Raw genomic sequence first — 22,727 nt, forward strand, 5'->3', positions numbered from 1 at the left:
CACAAAAACAAGGTGGAGGAACTGGAGAGAGAAAATGCAGGTAACCTGAGACACCTGTAACTTATGTTATTTGATTACTGTAATAAAAAAAAAACTAAGGGGTGTTTTTTCATCAACAGTTTATTTGTATCTTTTTACATCATATTCTAGGAATGGAGGCCAGAGTGACAGCCAGGTGGAGAAGCTGAAGACAGAGAATGCAGGTAATATAGAGATATAGAGAAAATATCAAACTGGTCTCAGACTACAGTCGTGGCCAAAAGTTTTGAGAATGACACAAATATTAATTTCCACAAAGTTTGCTGCTTCAGTGTCTTTAGATATTTTTGTCAGATGTTACTACAGAATACTGAAGTATAATTACAGGCATTTCATAAGTGTCAAAGGCTTTTATTGACAATTACATGAAGTTGATGCAAAGAGTCAATATTTTCAGTGTTGACCCTTCTTTTTCAAGACCTCTGCAATCCGCCCTGGCATTCTGTCAATTAACTTCTGGGCCACATCCTGACTGATGGCAGCCCATTCTTGCATAATCAATGCTTGTAGTTTGTGGGTTGTTATTTGTCCACCCACCTCTTGAGGATTGACCACAAGTTCTCAATGGGATTAAGCTCTGGGAAGATTCCTGGCCATGAACCCAAAATGTCGATGTTTTGTTCCCCGAGCCACTTAGTTATCACTTTTGCCTCATGGCAAGGTGCTCCATCATGCTGGAAAAGGCATTGTTCGTCACCAAACTGTTCCTGGATGGTTGGGAGAAGTTGCTCTCGGAGGATGTGTTGGTACCATTCTTTATTCATGGCTGTGTTCTTAGGCAAAATTGTGAGTGAGCCCACTCCCTTGGCTGAGAAGCAACCCCACACATGAATGGTCTCAGGATGCTTTACTGTTGGCATGACACATGACTGATGGTAGCGCTCACCTTGTCTTCTCCGGACAAGCTTTTTTTCCGGATGCCCCAAACAATCGGAAAGGGGATTCATCAGAGAAAATGACTTTACCCCAGTCCTCAGCAGTCCAATCCCTGTACCGTTTGCAGAATATCAGTCTGTCCCTGATGTTTTTCCTGGAGGGAAGTGGCTTCTTTGCTGCCCTTCTTGACACCAGGCCATCCTCCAAAAGACTTCGCCTCACTGTGCGTGCAGATGCACGCCTGCCTGCTGCCATTCCTGAGCAAGCTCTGTACTGGTGGTGCCCCGATCCCACAGCTGAATCAACTTTAGGAGTGGGTCCAGGCGCTTGCTGGACTTTCTTAGGCGCCCTGAAGCCTTCGTCACAACAATTGAACCACTCTCCTTGAAGTTCTTGATGATCCGATAAATGGTTGATTTAGGTGCAATCTTAATGGCAGCAATATCTTTGCCTGTGAAGCCCTTTTCGTGCAAAGCAATGATGACGGCATGTGTTTCCTTGCAGGTAACCATGTTTGACAGAGGAAGAACAATGATTCCAAGCACCACCCTCCTTTTGAAGCTTCCAGTCTGTTATTCGAATTCAATCAGCATGACAGAGTGATCTCCAGCCTTGTCCTCGTCAACACTCACACCTGTGTTAACGAGATAATCACTGACATGATGTCAGCTGGTCCTTTTGTGGCAGGGCTGAAATGTAGTGGAAATGTTTTTGGGGGATTCAGTTCATTTGCATGGCAAAGAGGGACTTTGCAATTATTTGCAATTCATCTGATCACTTTTCATAACATTCTGGAGTATATGCAAATTGCCATCATACAAACTGAGGCAGCAGACTTTGTGAAAATTAATATTTGTGTCATTCTCAAAACTTTTGGCCACGACAGTAGATGCAACACAGTAAATGTACATCTGGGACACTCAAATGAGTATATGTTACGTTTGGTATGGTTACATAAGCTAGAAGGTGATTTAAGGCAAAGATTAAAGGAGGGTGGTTGGTTGGGGTGAATGGGTAGGTGTATGTATAACTCAAATGTCTAACAACTGAAAGGTTTCGGGTTTGAATCCCATCACGGACAACTTTAGCATTTTAGCTAATTAGCAACTTTGCAACTACTTACTACTTTGCAACTACTTACCATGTTAGCCAAACCTTCCCCTAATCCTAAACTTAACCTTTTTAGCTAATCCTTCTCCTAACCCTTTAACCCAACCCCTAGTGCTAGCTAATGTTAGCTTTAGCCACCTACCCACCTAGCTAACGTTAGCAACAACAAATTGGAATTAGTAACATTTCATAAGTTTTACAATTTCGTATGTTTTGCAAATTTGTGACAAATTGTATGAATTGCAATTCGGAACATATTGTATGAATTCATAACATATGAAATGGATGATGGATTAACACATACCATACGGAATTTAACATATTCTAAATGGAGGGTTTCGAATATACGTACAGAATAATACGAAGTTCCTGTAATTCTAGTCCAAGCAGCAGAACTGTCAGCCATGGGGGCCAGAGTGACAGCCAGTGAGACAGAGGTGGAGGATCTGACAGATAATGCAGGTAATGGAGGCTGTTCAATTGATCGCACTGATTACAACATTTTGGATAATTTGTTTTTTATTCAGTATGGATCAGAAAGTATTTTCATATGATTTTGTCTTTAGAGGGCAGAGTGACAGCCAATTGAAGGAGCTGAATAGAAGATATATATATATATATATATATAAGATAGATACTCTCAGTGATCGGCTATGAAAAGCCAACTGACATTTACTCCTGAGGTGCTGACTTGTTGCACCCTCGACAACTACTGTGATTATTATTATTTGACCATGCTGGTCATTTATGAACATTTTGGCCATGTTCTGTTATAATCTCCACCCGGCACAGCCAGAAGAGGACTGGCCACCCCTCATAGCCCGGTTCCTCTCTAGGTTTCTTCCTAGGTTTAGGGAGTTTTTCCTAGCCACTGTGCTTCTACACCTGCATTGCTTGCTGGTTGGGATTTTAGACTAGGTTTCTGTACAGCACTTTGAGATATCAGCTGATGTAAGAAGGGCTATATAAATACATTTGATATTATATAGCATATTACATTATTACAGCACTCCTGTGTTCAGACAGACCAAAAGTGGCATTCCATGCTGGTTTAGAAAGAAGGATGGGATCTTTTTCTGATAGTGAAATAACTCTGCACTAATGTCACCACAAATACAGCCCAGTTACAGGTACTGTTTACACACATGAACACTGTTTACACACATGAAAACAAACAGAGTGGGTTGGTATTGAATAGGTGCTAGGTTCATTAACATACAGTAAATACCCAATAGAACAGAAGCAGTCATTGAGCAATGGAAATGATTTGAAGTGAGGAGTGATAAGATCAGCATGTTAGGAGCAGGGAGTTTAGTCTCAGATCATCTCAATGTCAGCCTCCCTGGCAGGGTTCTTCTTGTGGTACTCCGAGATGCGGCTCTCCATGACCGGACGGAAGTGGCGAACCAGACCCTAAACAAGGAAGAGAAGGGTGGAGTGAGGGAGGAGGGAGAGGAGGTCAGGGTGTTACTTCAACAGTTTCTCCAACTCCAGTAGTCTCACTTGTTTCTATCTAACCTCTGACACAAGTAGTCACAGGCCATGCAGCACCGTCCCCCAGAGGTTTCACCTGTACAGGCCATGTAGCTCCGTCCCCCAGGCCATGCAGCCCCGTCCCCCAGAGGTTTCACCTGTACAGGCCATGCAGCTCCGTCCCCCAGGCCATGCAGCCCCGTCCCCCAGAGGTCTCACCTGTACAGGCCATGCAGCCCCGTCCCCCAGAGGTCTCACCTGTACAGGCCATGCAGCTCCGTCCCCCAGGCCATGCAGCCCCGTCCCCCAGAGGTCTCACCTGTACAGGCCATGCAGCCCCGTCCCCCAGGCCATGCAGCCCCGTCCCCCAGAGGTCTCACCTGTACAGGCCATGCAGCCTCGTCCCCCAGGCCATGCAGCCCCGTCCCCCAGAGGTCTCACCTGTACAGGCCATGCAGCCCCGTCCCCCAGAGGTCTCACCTGTACAGGCCATGCAGCCCCGTCCCCCAGAGGTCTCACCTGTACAGGCCATGCAGCACCGTCCCCCAGAGGTCTCACCTGTACAGGCCATGCAGCCCCGTCCCCCAGGCCATGCAGCCCCGTCCCCCAGAGGTTTCACCTGTACAGGCCATGCAGCTCCGTCCCCCAGGCCATGCAGCCCCGTCCCCCAGAGGTCTCACCTGTACAGGCCATGCAGCCCCGTCCCCCAGAGGTCTCACCTGTACAGGCCATGCAGCCCCGTCCCCCAGAGGTTTCACCTGTACAGGCCATGCAGCTCCGTCCCCCAGGCCATGCAGCCCCGTCCCCCAGAGGTTTCACCTGTACAGGCCATGCAGCTCCGTCCCCCAGGCCATGCAGCCCCGTCCCCCAGAGGTCTCACCTGTACAGGCCATGCAGCCCCGTCCCCCAGAGGTCTCACCTGTACAGGCCATGCAGCCCCGTCCCCCAGAGGTCTCACCTGTACAGGCCATGCAGCCCCGTCCCCCAGAGGTCTCACCTGTACAGGCCATGCAGCCCCGTCCCCCAGTAGTCTCACCTGTACAGGCCATGCAGCCCCGTCCCCCAGTAGTCTCACCTGTACAGGCCATGCAGCCCCGTCCCCCAGTAGTCTCACCTGTACAGGCCATGCAGCCCCGTCCCCCAGTAGTCTCACCTGTACAGGCCATGCAGCCCCGTCCCCCAGTAGTCTCACCTGTACAGGCCATGCAGCACCGTCCCCCAGAGGTCTCACCTGTACAGGCCATGCAGCCCCGTCCCCCAGTAGTCTCACCTGTACAGGCTATGCAGCCCCGTCCCCCAGTAGTCTCACCTGTACAGGCCATGCAGCCCCGTCCCCCAATAGTCTCACCTGTACAGACCATGCAGCCCCGTCCCCCAGTAGTCTCACCTGTTCAGGCCATGCAGCTCCATCCCCCAGTAGTCTCACCTGTACAGGCCATGCAGCCCCGTCCCCCAGTAGTCTCACCTGTACAGACCATGCAGCCCCGTCCCCCAGTAGTCTCACCTGTACAGGCCATGCAGCTCCGTCCCCCAGTAGTCTCACCTGTTCAGGCCATGCAGCTCCATCCCCCAGTAGTCTCACCTGTACAGGCCATGCAGCTCCATCCCCCAGTAGTCTCACCTGTACAGGCCATGCAGCCCCGTCCCCCAGAGGTCTCACCTGTACAGGCCATGCAGCCCCGTCCCCCAGTAGTCTCACCTGTACAGGCCATGCTGCCCCGTCCCCCAGTAGTCTCACCTGTACAGGCCATGCAGCTCCGTCCCCCAGGGCACAGATGGTATGGCCCTGGATCTGTTTACTCAGCTCCCAGATCATATTAATCTCAGAGTTGGCCGCGTCGCCACGCACAAACCGCCACATCATCTTATCCATCCAGTCCACTCCTGGTGGGGGGGGGATAGAACGAAATAGGGAGAGAGAGATGAGATCAACTTATCCACCCAGTCATTTTTGTGGCACTCAGATATCAGATTATCAGAAGTGGGATGGGGTTTTATGTTGGAGCAATAAGCTATGTAGGAGCAAAACCTGTGGACATTCAATTATCAAGACTGTGTGTAGTGCCTTACCTTCCCTGCAGGGGGTGCACTGCCCACAGCTCTCATGTACAGACAGTACTAGAAAACTTGTCACACTAATACTTGCACAAACACACACACCTGCGTGTCTGTCTATGAGTTATCTGAGAGGAATGGACATCTCTTCCTCTACTGTGCACGGAGTGTTTACGTGACCAGAGATGTTGAACAGCTTTGTCCCAGCATTCCTCTCTCTCCCGAAGCTCGCAAACCACGCTCCACCTCGACGACAGATAGCAGGCGCCACGGCAACCGTCTCCACATCAGCAACCGTTGTTGGGCATCCGAACACCCCTGGAGACCCAAAGACAAGGTGGTACATTGAGAGAAAGTCAATAAGAAGAGCATTTATTTTCACAGTATACAGAAAACAATTGAACTGTCAGAAATGTAATGTACACTTCCCTTACGGAAAAACCACATGAACCAAGTTAATGTGATAACGTGAAAACATGTAAAGCAACATGTGATAACATGAAACTACACATTTTCCACATGTGAAATCATGTGGTTTTTCCGTTAGGGTTTTGGTAGACCATATTATCATTATTTTGATAGTTTATTTTTTGGCGAGATTTAGGTAAATCCAAAGGTGGTAGGTAATTTCCTCACCTATGTCAGCGGGGAAGGGTGGTTTGAGTCTGGGTTTCCCCTGCTTGCCCTCCAGGGACTCGATGAGTGCCGTCTCCTCCCCACAGATGTAGGCTCCTGCCCCCCGCATCAAACACATCAAAGTCGTACCCAGAGCCACACGCGTTCTTGCCTATCAACCCTGCTGCATACGCCTCGTTTATCGCCACCTGGTGGACAGGACATACTGTAAGTGTGTGTGTGTGTGCTCGTTTGTTGAGGAGACAGGAGAGGACAGGACTCCAGCCAGCCTAAGCAGGTAGTCTGACCTGTGTATTGGAGGACTCGTAGAACTCTGACCTGTGTATTGGAGGACTCGTTGTAGAACTCTGACCTGTGTATTGGAGGACTCGTTGTAGAACTCTGACCTGTGTATTGGAGGACTCGTTGTAGAACTGACCTGTGTATTGGAGGACTCGTTGTAGAACTGACCTGTGTATTGGAGGACTCGTTGTAGAACTCTGACCTGTGTATTGGAGGACTCGTTGTAGAACTCTGACCTGTGTATTGGAGGACTCGTTGTAGAACTCTGACCTGTGTATTGGAGGACTCGTTGTAGAACTGACCTGTGTATTGGAGGACTCGTTGTAGAACTCTGACCTGTGTATTGGAGGACTCGTTGTAGAACTGACCTGTGTATTGGAGGACTCGTTGTAGAACTCTGACCTGTGTATTGGAGGACTCGTTGTAGAACTCTGACCTGTGTATTAGAGGACTCGTTGTAGAACTCTGACCTGTGTATTGGAGAACTCGTTGTAGAACTGACCTGTGTATTGGAGGACTCGTTGTAGAACTCTGACCTGTGTATTGGAGGACTCGTTGTAGAACTCTGACCTGTGTATTGGAGGACTCGTTGTAGAACTCTGACCTGTGTATTGGAGGACTCGTTGTAGAACTCTGACCTGTGTATTGGAGAACTCGTTGTAGAACTCTCCTCTGATGTAGATGTAAGCGGCGTGGGCTCCCATGGAGCGGCATGGCTCCCAGCCACCAGGCAGCCCTCCACCAGCTTGTGAGGGTCGTGACGCATGATCTCTCTGTCCTTACACGTCCCTGGCTCTCCTTCATCTGCATTCACTACCAGGTACTTAGGTCTGAGATACACAGACACAGATACTGTATGTTACACACCAGTGGAGGCTCCTCAGGAGAGGAAGGAGAGTGAATTTCAGAAAAATTTAAATAGTTAAGACATTTAAAAAGTTGTCCTTTTTAGATACTATACTAAATATATTCACCTCACCAAATAATTGATTAAAACACAATGTTTTGCAATGAAGGTCTACTGTAGCCTCAACAGCACTATGTAGAGTAGAGCCAAAGGCATACCTGGAGGACAGCTAGTTTCCGTCATCCTCTGGGCACATTGACTTCAATATAAAACATAGGAGGCTCGTGGTTCTCACCCCCTTCCATAGACTTACACAGTAATTATGACAACTTCCGGAGGATATCCTCCAACCTATAAGAGCTCTTGCATGAATTGACATGTTGTCCACACAATAAAAGGATCATTGAATTAATCTAGTACTGAAAGCATAAACTACACCTACACACCTACACACCTACAGTGGGGCAAAAAAGTATTTAGTCAGCCACCAATTGTGCAAGTTCTCCCACTTAAAAAGATGAGAGAGGCCTGTAATTTTCATCATAGGTACACTTCAACTATGACAGACAAAATGAGAAAAAAAATCCAGAAAATCACATTGTAGGAGTTTTTATGAATTTAATTGCAAATTATGGTGGAAAATAAGTATTTGGTCACCTACAAACAAGCAAGATTTCTGGCTCTCACAGACCTGTAACTTCTTCTTAAAGAGGCTCCTCTGTCCTCCACTCGATACCTGTATTAATGGCACCTGTTTGAACTTGTTATCAGTATAAAAGACACCTGTCCACAACCTCAAAGAGTCACACTCCAAACTCCACTATGGCCAAGACCAAAGAGCTGTCAAAGGACACCAGAAACAAAATTGTAGACCTGCACCAGGCTGGGAAGACTGAATCTGCAATAGGTAAGCAGCTTGGTTTGAAGAAATCAACTGTGGGAGCAATTATTAGGAAATGGAAGACATACAAGACCACTGATAATCTCCGTCGATCTGGGACTTCACGCAAGATCTCACCCCGTGGGGTCAAAATGATCACAAGAACGGTGAGCAAAAATCCCTGAACCACACGGGGGGACCTAGTGAATGACCTGCAGAGAGCTGGGACCAAAGTAACAAAGCTTACCATCAGTAACACACTACGCCGCCAGGGACTCAAATCCTGCAGTGCCAGATGTGTCCCCCTGCTTAAGCCAGTACATGCCCAGGCCCGTCTGAAGTTTGCTAGAGAGCATTTGGATGATCCAGAAGAAGATTGGGAGAATGTCAGATGAAACCAAAATAAAACTTTTTTGGTAAAAACTCAACTTGTCATGTTTGGAGGACAAAGAATGCTGAGTTGAACACCATACCTACTGTGAAGCATGGGGGTGGAAACATCATGCTTTTGGGCTGTTTTTCTGCAAAGGGACCAGGATGACTGATCAGTGTAAAGGAAAGAATGAATGGGGCCATGTATCGTGAAATTTTGAGTGAAAACCTCCTTCCATCAGCAAGGGCATTGAAGATGAAACGTGGCTGGGTCTTTCAGCATGACAATGATCCCAAACACACCGCCCAGGCAACGAAGGAGTGGCTTCGTAAGAAGAATTTCAAGGTCCTGGTGTGGCCTAGCCAGTCTCCAGATCTCAACCCCATAGAAAATCTTTGGAGGGAGTTGAAAGTCCATGTTGCCCAGCAACAGCCCCAAAACATCACTGCTCTAGAGGAGATCTGCATGGAGGAATGGGCCAAAATACCAGCAACAGTGTGTGAAAACCTTGTGAAGACTTACAGAAAACGTTTGACTTCTGTCATTGCCAACAAAGGGTATATAAAAAAGTATTGAGATAAACTTTTGTTATTGACCAAATACTTATTTTCCACCATCATTTGCAAATAAATTAATTAAAAATCCTACAATGTGATTTTCTGGATGTTTTTTCCTCATTTTGTGTTTCATAGTTGAAGTGTACCTATGATGAAAATTACAGGCCTCTATCATCTTTTTAAGTGGGAGAACTTGCACAATTGGTGGATGACTAAATACTTTTTTGCCCCACTGTACACACACAATCTCTCTCTTTCTTACCTGCCGTCGCTGGGTTTGTTCATGAAGCCCCACTTCATGCCGGTAGGGAAGCCAGCTCCTCCTCTCCCTCTCAGACCAGACACCTTGACCTCATTCAGGATCCAGTCTGTCCCCTTCAGGAGGATCTCTTTAGTCTTATACCAGTCACCCCGACGCAGAGCACCCTTCAGACTGGGAACACAATGGGAAATATAGATTGCGTTTTAAATAGACCACATTCACCTAATAATTCCTATGTACCTGATGTATGTATCGTTTTCACATATCATGTATTCTCGGGTAGGTTGAGGGAAGGGGACAAGTTGACAAGGACACTTTATGGATGGTGAAGAAGAGAAGAGTACTTACTGTATGTGCATAGATTTGATGGTATCTAGAGTGTGTCTGTGCACAGTGATGTTAAGTTTGGGATGTTACTACCTCCAGTCATGACGGCCATACAAGTTTGTGAAAATTCGGTCTTGATCACTCAAGGGCCCAAATGTAGTCTTCTTTGGATTCTCCTAGCAACCCAGATAAACACACAAACATAATCATTTATGTAACGATAATAGGCTAGATGGAGACCTAGGCAGCTGTAGCCTAGACTCGAAAACAGAAATAGTTTTAAACTACACTAGGTGATAGAAGGCTACCTGTTGCTTTGCTGCGGTGCTGTAGCGCTGGGCCAGATGAGGCGAGACGCACTGCTGCGCCGCGGCCGAGTGCGCACCTGTGCTCGCTAGCATCCGACGTAGCGTCAGCATCCTGGAACAGAGAACTTTGTTTGGAGCAAAGCTAGTCCAGTTAGCCAGCTACAGTTATTACCCTAGTTCTCATTTAACAGTCTATACTTGAATAAAGTTAAGATATCTTAAGCAGCATATGGCATCTTATTATATGTACAAAAGCGCACTTGCAGATAAATTAGCCTTGATGAGCTGATTTAGCTGCTATTTTGTGCTGCTAAGAATGTTCTAGCTAACTAATCTCCATTCACCTTCCTGCCATCAGATGACCAATGATGTTGTTGATAACCTGAAAGGTTTCCCTCTTTGGGTTGTTGCTTCACTCCTTGACTTGTTCACTGCTGTCTCAAAAATGACACAACACTCACACGTTCAGTTTAGTTAGCAGTGCAGTCGGTTGTTGTCCAGGCTAGCTAGCTGGGTTAGCGAACTCATCTAGTGCTGCTAATTGGATTATGACGTTCCGTTTGCCTGCGACAACCCAAAGCCACCGGTGTCGAGGCTGGTTGACATTCCTCCCTGCATCATTGGCAGAAGTGAATCTGGGTACAGTGTGTGAAAGACTGCAGCTGAGAAGTTATGCCTACTCAGTGCATACACTTTTGTTGTGAATAACAATCTACTATAATTTAGTACTTTTTGCTGTGGGAAATCTATTGCATTGGGAATTTGAATTAGGCTCTGATCTTGTATTGGATGAATAAATGCACTAAATAAACGTTCAGATACCAAATGACAGATCGAAGTTACAACTCATTTTCGACGATGTAATACAGTAGGAAACAGGCTGTAGACTAATACATTAGGCCTACCTAGGCTACCAGCTATGGATATGGAACCATGCACTAGTGTCAAACAAATAAATAACAAACAGACAGGGATAGATATCTTTGTTTATTTATCTGTTTTCTTTACATGATCTGAAACAAATGATGGGAAAATGAATTTATATCTCTGACAGAAGGTCCACCAAAAACGGAAAGACAAAAATGTATCCCTGATAGCGGTGTCTCTATTCAAAACAGACCCCAGATCCCTTCACCAAAGCCAAATAAAACTACATAAAGTTCCATAGAAACACCACGCTTCACAGCTGGCATAATGTTTCCCTCTCATTCACTCACCAAGCTCTCTAAATGCTGGTAGCAACACCCCTCAGCACAAAAAAAACTTTCAGCACAATGTGTGACTGGCTGGTTTCAATTGATGTACACTACATTGTACATGTTGTACCATACAAATGGATATCTACTATTCCTCAATTTGCTTTTATCTGACTTCCTCATAGTCATGTGGTACAAGGTGTTATATTGGAACCGTACTATTGAGTGAAAGGTGTACCTCTTCAGACACATGTATGAACATACATAGGCTACATATATACACAGCATATCTCCCCCACAATTTTGCATAATTACTTAGTGCATTGCTCAAGATTTCCTGAGAATAGTTGCAGCACAAAACCAAAAGTCCAAGGCAGCTTCACCCCTTTACATAGCAATCTCTTATCATGATTATTACACTACGCAGTAGAAAGAATATAGACCAATGTTATTATCAAGAATTGAAGGAACAATATACAGATATCTTCTCTTACAATCATAAACGATACTGAGTGACGTCATGGAATGGATAAGGAGGTGAAACAAAAAAAACTTAAAAGCTCTCAATATTTTAGTGCAAATAAATCAGAAACAAGGAAAGTTCTTCTACATAGCGGGGAATGGACAGCACACACAGGTCCAGTCTGCTAGAGCTACATAAGCTTCAGGCTAGAGTTACAGCCCTCGTAAATAGTTGTAAATAAAGAACATAACTCACTATCACCTAAAGAGTGACAGACTTTGAAGAAATGGTTGATTATCTGTAAGCAAAGTAGCCTTACACCTGCAATGGGCCACCCAAGATGGTCGCTGGTCTCCTAGAGTCAGGCCCCCTAAGGGCCTATCTGTGACTTATACACACAGCTTTGACAGATAACACAATAACATACAGTACATGTTGAATCAACAACACAGTTCTCTCCCTAAGTGCAGTTGATGCTTATCTCTTTAACTGAAAGTGTGAAATGGCTACGGGTGGTGCGACAGTTGTCTGGTGCTCTAAAGAGAGAGAGAAAGGCTCGGTCTGTCTCTTTTCTGATCCCTTCCTTCTCCCCCGGAGGATGGAATGTGCCAGTATTATTGCAGTACCTTTTCAGGGTGTGATGTGTTGTGCAAAACAAATGGAAAAGGAGCAAGAATAGCCAACAGAGGACCTTTCACCCAACATGGCACCGGGTGGGTCTTTCTTAGCCGTCACGTTAAGCACAATGCAGTTTCTCTTAAGACTCTAAAGGAAGCAGGTACAGAGCACTTCAACTGTGCCAGAAGGGGACCGAGCCTAGTGGTGTTGCAGGTCACTGTGTCAAACCCAGGGTCAGATCACTGTGGATACCCTGGGTCAGGTCACTGTGGATACCCTGGGTCAGGTGGGTCAGGTCACTGTGGATACCCTGGGTCAGGTCACTGTGGATACCCTGGGTCAGGTCACACAGTTTCAACTGGAAAGCCACAATAAATAACAATAAATAAATAAATACAGAGCAATGAAGAGATCAAGGTCTCTCCCTCCTTCCCTCTTGGTCTCTCCTTTTCTCTCGCTCTTTTTGCAATCAACAAAAACCGAGGAGTGCATGATCAGAAGACATTCTAAAGAAGGAAACTTTGGAAAGGAATTGTCCCCTGTCGATGTCAAAAAGTAAACGCTAAAGCAACAAACACACCTCTCATGAACAGTCATCCAATGACCCTGCAGATGTAGTCTAGTTTTGGTCAGGCATTTTTCACAGAGCACTAGACTGCCCTACCAAGCAAAAAGGCAGTAACTGCTCATTTGGTCGAAAATTGGTTAATGTAATTTTTGCTACATTAAATAAATACATGCTTAATCATGAGGACAAGTATCCTGCCTCTTTTCTATTGTATTCTGGACAAAATGGGAGTCATGTTAGCAGTAACTGCATAAAGTTACTGTGAAACCAAGGTAAATGAAATACATTTTTCTCAGTTCCACTCTATGAGCAGTCACTGCCATTTTGCTTGGTAGGGCAGTAGAGCCCCACACAGAATCTAACCAATGGAAGCAGTCTCCAACCCTTCTAGCAGTCTGCAGCAGAGAACCGGGCAAATGAAGACAGGTCTTTTAACCAAACCTTGGCTCTAAAATCCCAGGGTACCCTTAGAGCCATCCCACTGGGCACAGACATCAATTCAATGTCTATTCCACGTTGGTTTAATGTCATTTCATTGAAATGGAGTGGAACCAACAATGATTCAACCAGTGCGTGCCCATTGGGATCTCAATCTATAGCTCTGGTGCTCCTGTGCTTGATCAAACTGATTGATTAGGAAGAAATAAACTGAAATCTTTGGTATCATCGGTGCCTCATAAAAGGGCATGAAAATCTACTTACAACAGACAGCAAAATAATAAGCCTTAAAATATGACTGTTACTGTTAGATAATGGCTATCTTCAATAGGAAACCTGGTGACTTGTTGCCCTTGGCGACTAGCTCCACCAATAACCACTAGAGGGTAGTAGGGTACACCCAAAGTGAAACAGCAGATTCCACACCTACTACTATACTTACCTAACTTAGCAGGCGTAAAACAAACACCTGAGCGGGTCGGAAGGAACCGGAAGCTACCGGTTTTCAGGCTTTGTGTCTTCTCTTCTTTTCCACTGAAAACCGGATGATTCTGGTTTCTTACTACCCCGCTGAGAGTGCTAGTATAGTGACATGAAGAGTGATAGGGTTTAGTAGTGCCAGATGGATGTTGTACATACATTGTTTGAACTTCAATAACATTTGATTGTTATATTACTCTAACAGCACTCTGCTCAAAAATACATGATTTCTTTTCTCTTCATCATTTCTCAGCTCCTGACTTCAGTTTGCATAGTGAGAGAAAATAACCTCATATCCCCATCAGCACATCTATGTGCAAAACATTCCCTCAATAAAGCCTCTTTTTATGTACAGCTAATAAGAATAACCACAGCATGAAATAAAATAGAAATAATGGAAAATAGAAATAAAAGACAACTGAAATAAAAACAGAGAGCCATGAAACAACAATAACAAATCAGAAAACCCGTTTTCCATTATTCTTTTTGTATCGTTTAGTCTTTCTCTATTGTTTAGTCTTTCTCTATCGTTTAGTCTTTCTCTATCGTTTAGTCTTTCTCTAAGCGCTTTGTAAGAAGGAGCAGGTCCAGTCACCTGAGTAAGATCCCCATCCATACTGTAGGTGACACACACACACATACACACACACACACGCACAAACACATGCACACACGCTCTACTCTTCCTCGCTTCTCACTCGTCTTCCTCATCCTCCTCTGCCTCCTCCTCTGCCTCCTCCTCCCATCTTGCATGCTGAAGTGCAGGAGAGTGGCCCCCGCCTGCCTCCTCCCCCTCCACCCCTCTCACCCCCAGCTCCAGGCCTCTCCACAGCAGACCAGGGTAGGGTAACCTGTGAGGCCCTAGGAGGGCTATAGCTTGCTCCCCGTCAGCCTCCTTCTGGAACAACATTTGACCTCCAGCCCCATCCCCCAGGCCAACCATCCCAGCACGGGGGTGGAATGCTGAGGCGTGGGGCTGCAGGGCCAGATTCTCAAGTTGGTCTGGAGAATACCCTCTTCCTCCTCCTCTAACCCTTCTGCCCTCTTCCCCGTGGTCAGCCCCAGGCCCGCGCCTCGGCCGTGCCCGGGTACGGACCTCCAGGCAGCTGAGGCCCTTGCGGTGGCGCTGGAGGTGGTCCTCGCGGGCGAAGGCCTTGTGGCAGAGCGGGCACTCGAAGGGGCGTGCCCCACTATGGAGAGACAGGTGGTTCTTCAGGTCGTAGGAATGCAGGAAGCGGGCGGGGCAGTGGGGGCAAGGGTACGGACGCTCCCCTGTGTGTTTACGCATGTGGATCTTCAACTTGTCATTCCTGAGAGAGAAAGGAAAGAGGATAATGGCTCAGCATCATATGTAGAACAATGCTAGCTCTGTAATCTGTTATAGATAATAGTGTTAAAACACACAGGTACATACATACCTGGTGATAATAGTGTTAAACACACAGGTACATACCTGGTAAAGCGGACCCCGCAGGTAGAGCACTCGAATGGTTTCTCCCCGGTGTGTGTTCTCATGTGTCTGGGCAGCTTCCCAGCTCCGTGGATGATCTTCTGACAGACAGGACACTGCTGGGGGGTCTGAGACTTCCTCTTCCTACCCCCTCCTCCTGCCCCTGTGGCCACCTCTTGCTCTACCAGGGGGGCTGAAGTAAAGCTGGGCACCCCACCGTTCCCCACTCCCTCCATCTCCTCCTCGTCTTCTGACAGCCTGTCATCTGAGAGGGGAATAGGGGGGTGGGGGGCGAGGAGGCACTCCTGAGGCCAGTGCACCCCTCCGTTGACTGCTGTACTCCCTCTCCCTGCATCCCTGCCCTGCTTCCGCTCCCCGTTCTGTCCCGTGGTGGGGGGGTGTTCATCCTGCTCAGGGCTGGGGGGTCGGGTGGAGGGATGAGAGTGGGCCCCGTCTTGAACAGGTGAGGGGTGTGTAGGAGGAGTGGAGGGGTGCTGGTGTGTGTTAATGTTGGGGCGATGAGGTAGTGGCTGGTGGTGCGATGACTCCACCTTGGTGACTCTCCGTCTGTCTATCTTCCTCCGGGAGCCTTTCTTCATCCCCCTCTCCACCCTTCTCTCCCTCTCCGCCTGTACCCTCTCCTCCCCCGTCTCCCACTCTACCTCCCCCGCCGTCTCCCCCAGTATGTCTCTACAGGCATCAACCACACACTGGATCCCCAGTAACTGAGCTCCTCTCAACACGTCTCTCATGCCAGAGCTGCGGATGGTCAGGGTGGCCGTGTAGGCAAACTCCAGCAGGGCACCCAGGGCATCGGGCGCGACACAGTCCAGCTGGCACACACTGAACCCTCCTCCTCCTCCCCCCGCCTCACCCCCTGCCTCGGCCCCCTCTTCCGCCCCAAACAGCCCGCGGAAGTAGAGGCTGACGGCAGCCATGACAGAGCGGTGGGTAGGGTAGCGGGCACCCCGCGAGGTCAGGGTGAGGTCACAGAGTAGCCCCGCCCTGCGCTGGGCGTTGAGGCGGAACAGGATCTCGCTGCTGTGCTCTGGGAAGGGGATCCCGATCAGACCGTCCTCTCCTGGAGACATTGCCACCTGCAGGAGGGAACAGTTGGTTAGAATAACACAGACATTGAAGTTCAGGCTGAATCAAAATAATTCGGTGGCCACAGATGTTTGTTTTTTTACATGAAAAAAAAAACAAGAATCAGACAAAGTTTTTTTTTACATTTCTTCTGGTGTGGTGAATGTCAAGCAATGACATCAGAACAATATTGTGTATGCTTTTGATATAGATCACATTTCATGGCTTTGAATACCAGGAAACAAATGCTGACATACCTAGAATACCTCAGTGCATGGACGTGTCCTTTGTCAAGTAAAACTGTGTTAGTTAATGTGGTCACGGTGCAGATATTTTGGTTGGTACTGTAGCCTTTCATTACTAGCGTGACTTCCACAAAGAGCTCTCCTTCACGTGAGGGACCATATTAAACAAGAGCTTAGTGCTATCCCTCCTTCACGTGAGGGACCATATTAAACAAGAGCTTAGTGCTATCCCTCCTTCACGTGAGGGACCATATTAAACAAGAGCTTAGTGCTATCCCTCCTTCACGTGAGGGACCATATTAAACAAGAGCTTAGTGCTATCCCTCCTTCACGTGAGGGACCATCTTAAACAAGAGCTTAGTGCTATCCCTCCTTCACGTGAGGGACCATATTAAACAAGAGCTTAGTGCTATCCCTCCTTCACGTGAGGGACCATATTAAACAAGAGCTTAGTGCTATCCCTCCTTCACGTGAGGGACCGTCTTAAACAAGAGCTTAGTGCTATCCCTCCTTCACGTGAGGGACCATATTAAACAAGAGCTTAGTGCTATCCCTCCTTCACGTGAGGGACCATATTAAACAAGAGCTTAGTGCTATCCCTCCTTCACGTGAGGGACCATCTTAAACAAGAGCTTAGTGCTATCCCTCCTTCACGTGAGGGACCGTCTTAAACAAGAGCTTAGTTCTATCCCTCCTTCACGTGAGGGACCGTCTTAAACAAGAGCTTAGTGCTATCCCTCCTTCACGTGAGGGACCATATTAAACAAGAGCTTAGTGCTATCCCTCCTTCACGTGAGGGACCATCTTAAACAAGAGCTTAGTGCTATCCCTCCTTCACGTGAGGGACCGTCTTAAACAAGAGCTTAGTTCTATCCCTCCTTCACGTGAGGGACCGTCTTAAACAAGAGCTTAGTGCTATCCCTCCTTCACGTGAGGGACCATATTAAACAAGAGCTTAGTGCTATCCCTCCTTCACGTGAGGGACCATCTTAAACAAGAGCTTAGTGCTATCCCTCCTTCACGTGAGGGACCGTCTTAAACAAGAGCTTAGTTCTATCCCTCCTTCACGTGAGGGACCATCTTAAACAAGAGCTTAGTGCTATCCCTCCTTCACGTGAGGGACCATATTAAACAAGAGCTTAGTGCTATCCCTCCTTCAATCACTCCTCCCTTCTCCCTCGAACTAACACCCCCTCAACCCCAGATTACAACATCAGGAAAAAGTGATTTTGGCAGAGGGGGTGGGAAGGGGGGACAACTGGGAGGATCAGAGGGGGTAGAGGAGAAGGGGGTGCCAGAGAGGAGAGAGAGAGAGAGAGAGAGAGAGAGAGAGAGAGAGAGAGAGAGAGTGTGTGTGTGTGTGTGTGTCAGTGGTTGATAGTATTAGCTCCTTGATTAAAAATAGAGAGAGAGACGTAGGAGAGGAAGAGACAGAAAGAGGAAGGTGAAAGAGAGGAGTCAGACTGTACTGGGGACGACGTCCACACACACACAAGGTGCTAGAGATTTTGCGTATGTCACATCGTCAAAGGAAGATTCAAGTTATATGGATGTATTTCAAGTCAGGATTCTGCTCACTGAGTCTAACCTTAACAGTGTGCGTGTGGTATTTCCTGAAACAGAACTTTGACTTTAGGAAAGTGAAAACAGAGAAGAGTTCATGTTGGGTAAAACAAGACGTGTTTAGAAGTGTTTATGTGGGGATAACAGAAGCTTGTTCTTCTCCTCCCTTCTTTTCAAGACCTCATCACCCACTCCGTGTCCTCCCTTTCACACATGCCCTCCAGGGGAGGTGTATACTGGAGGAAGAGAGTGAGAGAGTGTGAAACAGAGAGAGCATTTAGGCCTACAGCGGAAGTTTGTGTCTTACTCCATTTTACTAATCCATAGACTACTTTCTAGGTAGGTTACCAGGTCTATAGAAGTCTATACTGTCTATGTATCCATATGATGAGGTTCATTTATAACACCCAAGGGCTCTCCTCTCCTGTTCCCCTGGCTCTCACCTAACCCCCTCTCCTGTTCCACAGTACCACTCACACCTGAGCAGACCACATTTTCCACAAACAACAGACTAACTCCCCCCTCCTCCCCCACCTTTGTCTCCCTCCCATAGCAACCACCATCAGCCCCCTAACCATCCTATAATACTGTCCACATAGCACCCTGGAGGGGCTCTCCTCGACGACAGTACATTCTGTTTCACCTGACTAACCTGCTACAAGACACACCCCATTAAACACACACACACACACACACACGCACACACGTTGCGTGTCTCTCTCTTGGCTCCCCGAGTCCCCATTGTTCAGTTTGTGGTCTGTTGATCTTCATGCAATGTCAAAAACATACACACCCCACCCATAAAGTCCACACAGTAACGTTCATATCGTCGCTCTTCAACAGAAACCCCAATCCCACCTGTATCAACAGAACCTTACCCTCCCAACCTCAACCCATCAGCTGTGTCTAAACCCAAACGGCACCCCTACCTTTCCTGCCTTCATGGCTGATAGAGGGACCGTCGACTGGAGGCGATGCTGTGTCTGTGTCATGGCATAAGTGTTTTTGTACTTCAGTCTTCCTCGCTCTTACTTGCTTCTTCCTTCCTATATTACAGCCTTCTATTCTCCCTCGCTCTCCTTAAACAGGCCCGCCTGCACCTCTCCTTAAACCTTTAACTCTCGAAGTTCAGAGAAGTTGGGGTTACGCGTTCATCCTTGGGGATGTCTACCTCTTTCTCTCTCGCTCGTTCTCTCTCTTCCTGTTTTATGAAAAGAAGGTGCTTGGCGGCGGAGAGAGAGATTGAGAGATACCCCTCCCCCCTTTTCGCCCACGCGCCCCTCTCTCCAAAATACAGCGGGTCCATTTTCTGAAACGAGCGATCGTAAGTTTCCGAAATACACAACTTCCTGGCCTGCCCCTCCCCGACCACAGATCTGACCTCTGACCTTGGCTGATGGACAGGTAGGAGGGATGTTTGTCCATCGGTCTAGACAGGTGGGGGGAACTTGTGTACAATAGTCTAAAGTGGCTTCTTCTCCTCGAAGAAGAAAGAAGAGGAAGGAAGCCATGCTGGACTATTGAGAAGCAGCCCGTGGTCTCATCCTTCAGCCACTTACGCACAGAATTAAGGGTCTCTATGTACCTACATTACTGATGAGGGACCTTGAAAGAAGCTCAAAAATACCCTACAACATTGTCAAATATGTGCAAATTTAGCCAAGTCAGCCAACATCAAGTAGAAGTAACGTAAGAACCAAAATCATATTGGTGCTGTGAGTCATAATAGACCCAGCCACAGACATCAAGGTAGGTATTAGATGAAACAACCAACATGCCATATTACAGATGGTCTGTGATGATGATAAAGTCACATTAGAACAATCCATAAGGCAACTTTGACTGACTCTGTGAAGTCTTCTCCAAATGAAAGCTTGTTCACTAAAACAACTCTAACATGTAACATTCTCGGTTTGATGCATCAAGCTATCGACGTTGGCATGGGTTTGTGCCACCGCCGCTCTCAGAGCAGGTAGGAAGTGATTTCAGGGAGATTTGTTCGAGGTGTTTCCTACGCTCGTAAGCATCTAAAACAACGCCCTGGAAAAAGCTGTAGACGAGGAGGACATCGACGGTGCTGCCAGAAAGGTCAAAATCCCCACCGAAAACACTGTGTGTGTGTGTGTGTGTGTGTGTGTGTGTGTGTGTGTGTGTGTGTGTGTGTGAACCTGTCATGAGGCACAAAACAATAAGCCAATAGAAAAGACAACTGTCCCAGCTGAGAGAAGGTTTTGTTTAAGAGAAAACTCAATGTTAACAGAATCCCCCTCCTAGAAATCAGAGGAGATAAAAAGAGAGATTAAGTGAACAGAGAAGAAGAGGGGGAGTGAGAGATAAAGACATATGAAGAGCATACTAGTGTTTAGTTTCCGGTGTAAAATAAAAAAAGGGGTGGTTTTCGATTCCTCAGAAGGGGGATGTAAGTGTTGTTCAGAAGGGTATACGTGTTGTTCGGAAAAAGGGAAGAGATTCCTGTTAATCGAACAACTGTGAGTCACTTTATAAATGAGACACACACACACGCACACGCGCACACACACACACACTTAAAAAGTAGGAATGATCTTTGACGGTAAGACATTTTTTTTTTCTCTTTCTCCCCTCGTCCCCTGTCCTTTCTCTCTCTCTCTCTTAGTCACCCTGTTTCTAGTTTCTAGTTGTTCAGCAGCCCCTGTTCTAACAGTCAGGGACAGCCATCTCTGGCTGCTGATCCCTCTTTAACTAACATATAGCACTATAGATTACACAGCCACCCAAACTGACGGGTGTTTAATCAACACATTCAAATGACTACAAATCATCTGAAACACAGCTCCTTTTCCCACAAGAATGGAAGTAAAAACGAAGAAAAAACAACCAAGTGGAAAGTATGTGGAAAAACATGTCGTCAGACTGTTATGTTGAAGAAAACATAACGGCACACCACTTTACAAAACACTTTGTGGAAATGTGAAAGACATTAGGAAGCAGTGAAGACAAACAAATGTGACAAATTAATATAATAGTAACTAAAACCCATATTAAGAATTATTGTTGAAATATGCTGTACAATTGGTATAAACTGTAGGCTATATTACAGTGAAAGACTCACTCCTCATGCTTCAAGTGAATTAAAACCAACAAATTAAACTAAAACTATAAACAATGTAAACAGTTGAAAACTGTTTATGTAGTAAATAAGTTCATTCTATTTTCAAAAAATAAAACACTTCGTCATCCCCTTTTCTTTAATGATTGGTGGCCAACTTATCTCTCGGTTTCAGAGCGGATTCTCAACTCCCACTCCTCTGTCGACAGTTGACTACCTTTCCTCCCCTCCGACAATACGGCTTCCTCTTCCCTCGCCTTCGTCATGTACGCCACGCACTCTCTAAAAGCTCTTATAATGGTTCACTGCCCCATTCAAACTCAAAATGTACTGGAGAAATATAGATGAATCTGGACAGGAAATAACAACACTTTAAATGGGGTCCTGATAGAATGAATAAGTAACAAAACAACTGGACCATCAAAATAATGATTTAAATGTATTGTCCTTTTGACTGCAACTTGAACGGAGTTCACCAAGTGAGAGATCAATAGTAGTTGACACAAACAAGACATTAGACTGTTATTACACTGGTGCTTATTTTCACTTACAGCCTGTAACGTCTCCCAATCCACAGCAGTTATATCAGCTCTGCTCTGAACGGCCCAGGGGGGAAATATGACTTTACTCCATTGACAGAAATGTGTTTCAATTCATTCTGATGTCAGACGCTTTCCGTGTGCGTTCATTCATAATATGTTCAAATCCGTTTCACTCGCAGTGTTTTTAGCAAACTTCTAATGCTCTAATGTATTTCACATCCACAATTCACAGGCCCTAACAATCCACACCTCACCAGAAATACTGTACAAATGTCAAATGCAATGTAAGTTTGCAAAATATAGCTACTTCTTCATTTAGTTTAATTTAGAAAACAACATTATTTTTCAGGGAAGGCTTAAATAAATGACTACCAAGAAAACAAGGAAACAAGGTTTATGGAAATAATTACACAATGTACAAACTGTATATTACATAATGTATAAACTCAATAAAGGATATTTGTAAACAACATTTGTAACCCTGAAAGATGTATTTAAATTGTGTGTGATAAAATATTACTTTTTTTGTTCTGATACAATAAAACGATTTATGAATTTCTTAATATGTAATAAAGATTATTATGCAAAGCTTAAGAGAGGGGTGGGTGGCAGTGAAATGTATTATTCCATGATGGCTGAAAGAACACACACAGCAGACCTACGGAGATGTGTCATTACATACAACATGAAAAATACTCATAGGAGGATAACATACTATAGGTCCATCAGAACTACACACAAACCAAAATAAAGGAGAACTCAATTAAACCAAGAATCAGTTTAAATATGTATAATTTACATATACAGACAACCAGAACAGCACAGGTGGAACCAAACAACGGCTGTTCCCAAACAAAACAACACAGCAAGGCCTGAGATAAGGAAATTAGGAGTCATGATTCTCTGTTCATACCGTCTCTCCTCCTCCACGTGCTCCTCTGGCTCTCAGTGCTTCTCTATCTCCT

General features: G+C 46.1%; 1 protein-coding gene and 1 pseudogene across 6 annotated transcripts in view; both read right to left on the minus strand.

The window, feature by feature from the left end:
* Window positions 1-2,526: 2,526 nt before the first annotated feature.
* Window positions 2,527-10,475, minus strand: LOC110536479 (NADH dehydrogenase [ubiquinone] flavoprotein 1, mitochondrial-like; annotated as a pseudogene). The gene is made up of 9 exons (XR_016483600.1): window positions 10,370-10,475; window positions 10,026-10,137; window positions 9,811-9,893; window positions 9,391-9,561; window positions 7,110-7,301; window positions 6,190-6,377; window positions 5,477-5,871; window positions 5,237-5,431; window positions 2,527-3,438 (listed from the first exon to the last, which is right to left on the minus strand). The product of XR_016483600.1 is annotated as an NADH dehydrogenase [ubiquinone] flavoprotein 1, mitochondrial-like (transcript).
* Window positions 10,476-10,999: 524 nt separating this feature from the next.
* The window catches only part of LOC110536462 (zinc finger and BTB domain-containing protein 7B), a 24,675-nt gene continuing 12,947 nt past the window's right edge, over window positions 11,000-22,727 (minus strand). For 2 of the 5 annotated variants that reach the window (XM_021622243.3, XM_036940158.2), the window contains exons 3-4: window positions 15,242-16,335; window positions 11,000-15,098 (exon numbers count right to left, since the gene is read on the minus strand). In XM_021622243.3, coding sequence (XP_021477918.3) covers window positions 14,483-15,098; window positions 15,242-16,329 — 1,704 coding nt within the window. In that variant the 5' untranslated portion in view covers window positions 16,330-16,335 and the 3' untranslated portion in view covers window positions 11,000-14,482. Of the gene's footprint in view, window positions 15,099-15,241; window positions 16,336-19,061; window positions 19,349-22,727 lie in introns of those variants that run through there. The other 3 variants (XR_005035440.2, XR_016490887.1, XM_021622236.3) reach the window with 3 other exon arrangements.

Source organism: Oncorhynchus mykiss, chromosome 2, assembly GCF_057628025.1.
Source record: "Oncorhynchus mykiss isolate SJ-2025 chromosome 2, ASM5762802v1, whole genome shotgun sequence".
Lineage (NCBI taxonomy): Eukaryota > Metazoa > Chordata > Actinopteri > Salmoniformes > Salmonidae > Oncorhynchus > Oncorhynchus mykiss.